Raw genomic sequence first — 4,434 nt, forward strand, 5'->3', positions numbered from 1 at the left:
GTATCATCAGGGAAAAACAAATCATCGGGGAATCCATGAGACTATGCAAGCGTTAAAAAGAAAATACTTTTGGTGGGGAATGAGGAAGACTATATCAGAGGTTGTAGGAAGCTGCGAGGTTTGATTTATTGTATAGTTGAAGATTACGAGGATTTTTCGTAAACTGGTGGGGGGGGGGGAGTTACAGCCTTAGTCAGCTGATACTTCGATGTCAGCTGACTGAGGAGATCAACTAATCGCATGTATATAAAGAGATGTACCGAACCCAATAAAGTTAGTATGTTACAGCAGTGCACACGTGTTACATCTTATTTTTTCTTCTCTTTTTTGACATTTTGCTTTCGCCAATACGCTTAGAAAACACATAAGAGACGAGCTGGAAAATTTGAAAGCCCAGGGCATAATCGTTGACAGCAGTTCAGTTCAAACGTGTTACATCTTATTTTTTCTTCTCTTTTTTGACATTTTGCTTTCGCCAATACTTAACTTATATATATATATATATATATATATATATATATATATAAAGTTACGGACTGTCCATATCAGCTGACCGATTTTATATATAAGACGGACAGGCTCCGCAAATAGATCAGTATTTGACAGCACTTCGAGCGTTTCTTTTCGCAGTCCTCTCTCTCCTATTATTTTTAGTTTCACTTCACAAAAAAGATAACTAGATAGATTTTCCTTAGGGATCAATAGGGGGTGTGTGCCCTAATCTCAGTTACGTTAAGACATCTTCTTTTCTGTGGTTGCTGCTCCATGGTCTAATCTCTTTCGGTTTTTATGGAGAGCTGTTGTATGTTACTCTTGGAATGGACTCTCTTAATGGGCCCAATTAGTTCCGATGCTGTCTAGTAAGCATTATGACGTCCTGGAAGAGTACTTATTTTGCTATCGAATTTCTAGTGTCATAAATAATGTTTAGAAGCCGCAATCCCAAGTCCAGTGTAGTTTGAATACATGTTATGCAAGGCATTCAGTGTGTCCGAGTTTATTTATGCACTGTAGTCTCTACGAAGTTGGTGTAGTTTATGTTTATGGGTAGATAAGCAGATGCTGTGGATGTGATTGTTTTATACCCGTCGTTGAACATTAGTAGATGTTTGAGAAGGGACCAGATTATTTTATGCTATTTTTCTTAATACTCTTCCGGTGAAGTACTTTATTTTTTAAATATTATAGTTTTAGGTTTAATTTGTGTTGTATATAAGTACAAGGGTGTACTTCTTTTTTTTATGCCTGTTAGTCTGATTTTCTTTAATTTATTTATTGCAAAAACAATTCCCTCTGTCAGTGGCAAGCTGGAATTCCTCTTTACTTGAAAATTTCTTTATGGGTGTAGTGTGTGTTTTGTAGGTTAATCTTAAAAGATCAGAGGTGGTAGGCCTTCATTCGACACACAACATTACGGTGAGACTTATCCTAAAGAATCCTGTGAGTTAAGCTTGGCTAGAATATTTGTACTTGCAAAGCTGCCTTATAAATGTATCTTGGAGTACATTAAAGCTTGGTATACTTTAAGTACTGCGTTCCTGTCAACTCCTCAGGTTGTTCCGTTAATTACCCTTTGTACTTGAAGCTTTCCAATCCATTTTTCTATCAATGAATTACTGTGTTGTTTCCAAGAGATACGACAATCAAACGATAGTTACATAAATTGACAAACATTAACATATGGTAATTGAACATTACCCAAGTGCCGATAATATAAATATATTAAATACAAATACAGCGGAAACTATTTAATCAGATGATTAGCTTAAAGGCATTTATTGCAATTATTTACTGAAACGTTTAATATATAAATTCCAAAATTTTTGATCAGAACATTCGCTTCGTTGAGAGGACTTTGACCCATTTATATTGGACACCCTGTATTCTGACTTCTATAATGTTATATGTACACTTTTGAAGTAAGTTTCAAAAATCATTCGTATTCGTCCATAATGGTATAAATGACAATCCAGTTACCATTGAATATTATATCCACCCAAGATAATTGCTTTATGTGAAAATGAAAATAAAATTAAAATTATTTTTTTGTAAATTTGTATGGGAATAACTATTTGTAATCACCGAGTGATTTTTTTTTTATTCCCTGAAACATTTGATCACTTTGATTTATTAAATTTATTCATTGTTATAATTCAATAATTTATTTTCTGAACAAGACGATATTTTATACTCTTTATATCTTCCTCTTTCTGAAAAGTTTTCCACTTACTGAAAGGATACAGATCTCTTCGATATAAATAAATTTCATAAACTCCACATTTTCTGGAATTTTAATATGTTTTTTTCTGGGTCACAATAGTGGTATGTGGTCAATCTCTTATGAGGGTATTATTGATTTTCTAACCTTTTCCTACCAACCTAACTCTGGACTATCCAACTATGTATCCCAAATGGAGACCTTTTTTTTACAAATTCTGATAGCAAAAAAGTATTGTAAGACTACTTCTTATTGAGCTCCTTTTTTTTATCCAACGCGTCCTGAAGCCTTAAATCGCAAAACCATCAAACAATTCTTTACTGTATACTGACGATTTGTGTGCTAACAGTGCAGAAAATTGAAAACCCCTTGAAAAAAAAAAAATCGAAATTTTATTTCCTGTAAGAATCCGTCATTACAATGATTGCAATGGCATAACAGCATTTTAGTCTCTTTAGTCAGTGAAACAGACTCGAAAATATGATGGCGTATTCTCATGGGAAATTGGATTCTGAAACGGTTTTATACAACACGTTTTTTTCGATTTTACGTATGTTGTTTAAGTGTGATTTCTGGTGATTTACGCCTTCAGGTTAGTACGAATGCGTTCTAAAATATGACTATTATTTACTTAACAGAATTACCATGTCCCATTAAAATTTTAGGGTTAAGAGCACTGGAGACGGTTTAAAAATTAGCTCAGTAAATATCAAATCAAAAATTCCAAGCATTGCATAGGTGTTTTGTCATACTGTACAAAATAGGATGTTAGCTTTATTAGATTTATTTTTAATGAGCCATTAAGCTAAAACTGAAAGGTCCTGAAATTTGGATATGGAATAGGTACACAAAATATTCCATACAGTAAATTCATGCTAAAAAAGGAGTGAGGGAAATGTACTCAACAACGATTGATGGCTCCAGACTATAAATTGTATCTATTTTGTAAAAGTTAGGGAAAAAGATAACATACTTGTGCCACATGTATGAATACCTAATAAGTTGAGTTGAGGATATAAGATAGGAAGCAGTGCCTAGCTGTAGATAGAAATTACCAAGAGGTGTTAAAGCATAAGTAAATTATTCAACACTCTTCTCTTTTATTTATTTTTAGGAATTCAATGCTGCTCATAGTATTTTTTTTGTGGTTGGAGGTGGTATACAGTTTGGACAATGGCTTAGCACTTACTCCTCCAATGGGATGGATGTCATGGCAGAGGTACAGGTGTACCATCGACTGTGACAAATTTCCAGACGAGTGTATAAGGTAATTATTTATTTAGAAAAATAGCAAAATGGTAAGGATCTATTACTAATTAACTTAAACTCTAATATTATGAATTAAACAGCAACAAATATCATTGAAAGTATGGAATTTGAAAACATCTTATCCCTTATGATTTCAGTGATAAACTCATAAGAAAAATTTCAACGACAATGGTGGATGAAGGTTACTTAGCTGCAGGCTATGAGTATATCGTTATTGATGATTGTTGGTTAGAGAAAGAGAGAAATGCTTCAGGTTACTTGCAGCCTGATAGAAAAAGATTTCCTTACGGGATGGAATCATTGTCCAAGTTTGTATGTTAATTAGATGTCATCTATTTTAATTAACATTAGTTTACTTTTATGTTTATTAGAAAAAAAAATATTATAAGTAGTTTAAGAAGTAACATATTTTTTTAGGTTTCAATGCAAAAATTAAATTTCAATTTCTTATAAATTATATGTCTCTACGTTTTCAATCTCTCCCCCCTTGAGAAGCTTAAATAATGATTAAAAAATCTTCCATCTTACTGTCGTATCCGTATTTAACAAATTAGTTTTATTTTGGTAATTTAAAAACTACCAGCTAATAATAGCTTATTGGTTTAACCATTACAACAAATAAACCAGTTAGATCCATAACCTAATGTTAGCTAATATTAACCAATTATGTAAGGACATGATTACACCAAATCGTTAGTTTTGTTATACTGTTCTGGTCTGTTTAACGGCGTAAAACCTCCCCGGTCATCAACGCCATTTACTTCCTATTAGTTTTCAGCAACATACGTATATACAAACACATACATATTATCACATACATACATATATTCACAGCCACATATATATATATATATATATTTCTTTTTTTTTTCACATACACACGTACACACACATACACATAAACACACACATGCACATATATATATACACATACCTTTATACGAACG

At 32.5% G+C, this 4,434-nt stretch overlaps 1 protein-coding gene across 1 annotated transcript in view; it reads left to right on the forward strand.

Annotated features, from left to right (window-relative positions):
* Window positions 1-3,309: 3,309 nt before the first annotated feature.
* The window catches only part of LOC106679926 (alpha-galactosidase A-like), a 26,624-nt gene continuing 25,499 nt past the window's right edge, over window positions 3,310-4,434 (forward strand). The window contains exons 1-2 of the mRNA XM_014419325.2: window positions 3,310-3,485; window positions 3,625-3,799. Of these exons, the coding sequence (XP_014274811.1) occupies window positions 3,340-3,485; window positions 3,625-3,799 (321 nt within the window). The 5' untranslated portion in view covers window positions 3,310-3,339. The remainder of the gene's footprint in view (window positions 3,486-3,624; window positions 3,800-4,434) is intronic.

Source organism: Halyomorpha halys, unplaced genomic scaffold, assembly GCF_000696795.3.
Source record: "Halyomorpha halys isolate HHAL.00 unplaced genomic scaffold, Hhal_1.1 Scaffold233.1, whole genome shotgun sequence".
In the NCBI taxonomy this organism is placed as follows: Eukaryota; Metazoa; Arthropoda; class Insecta; order Hemiptera; family Pentatomidae; genus Halyomorpha; species Halyomorpha halys.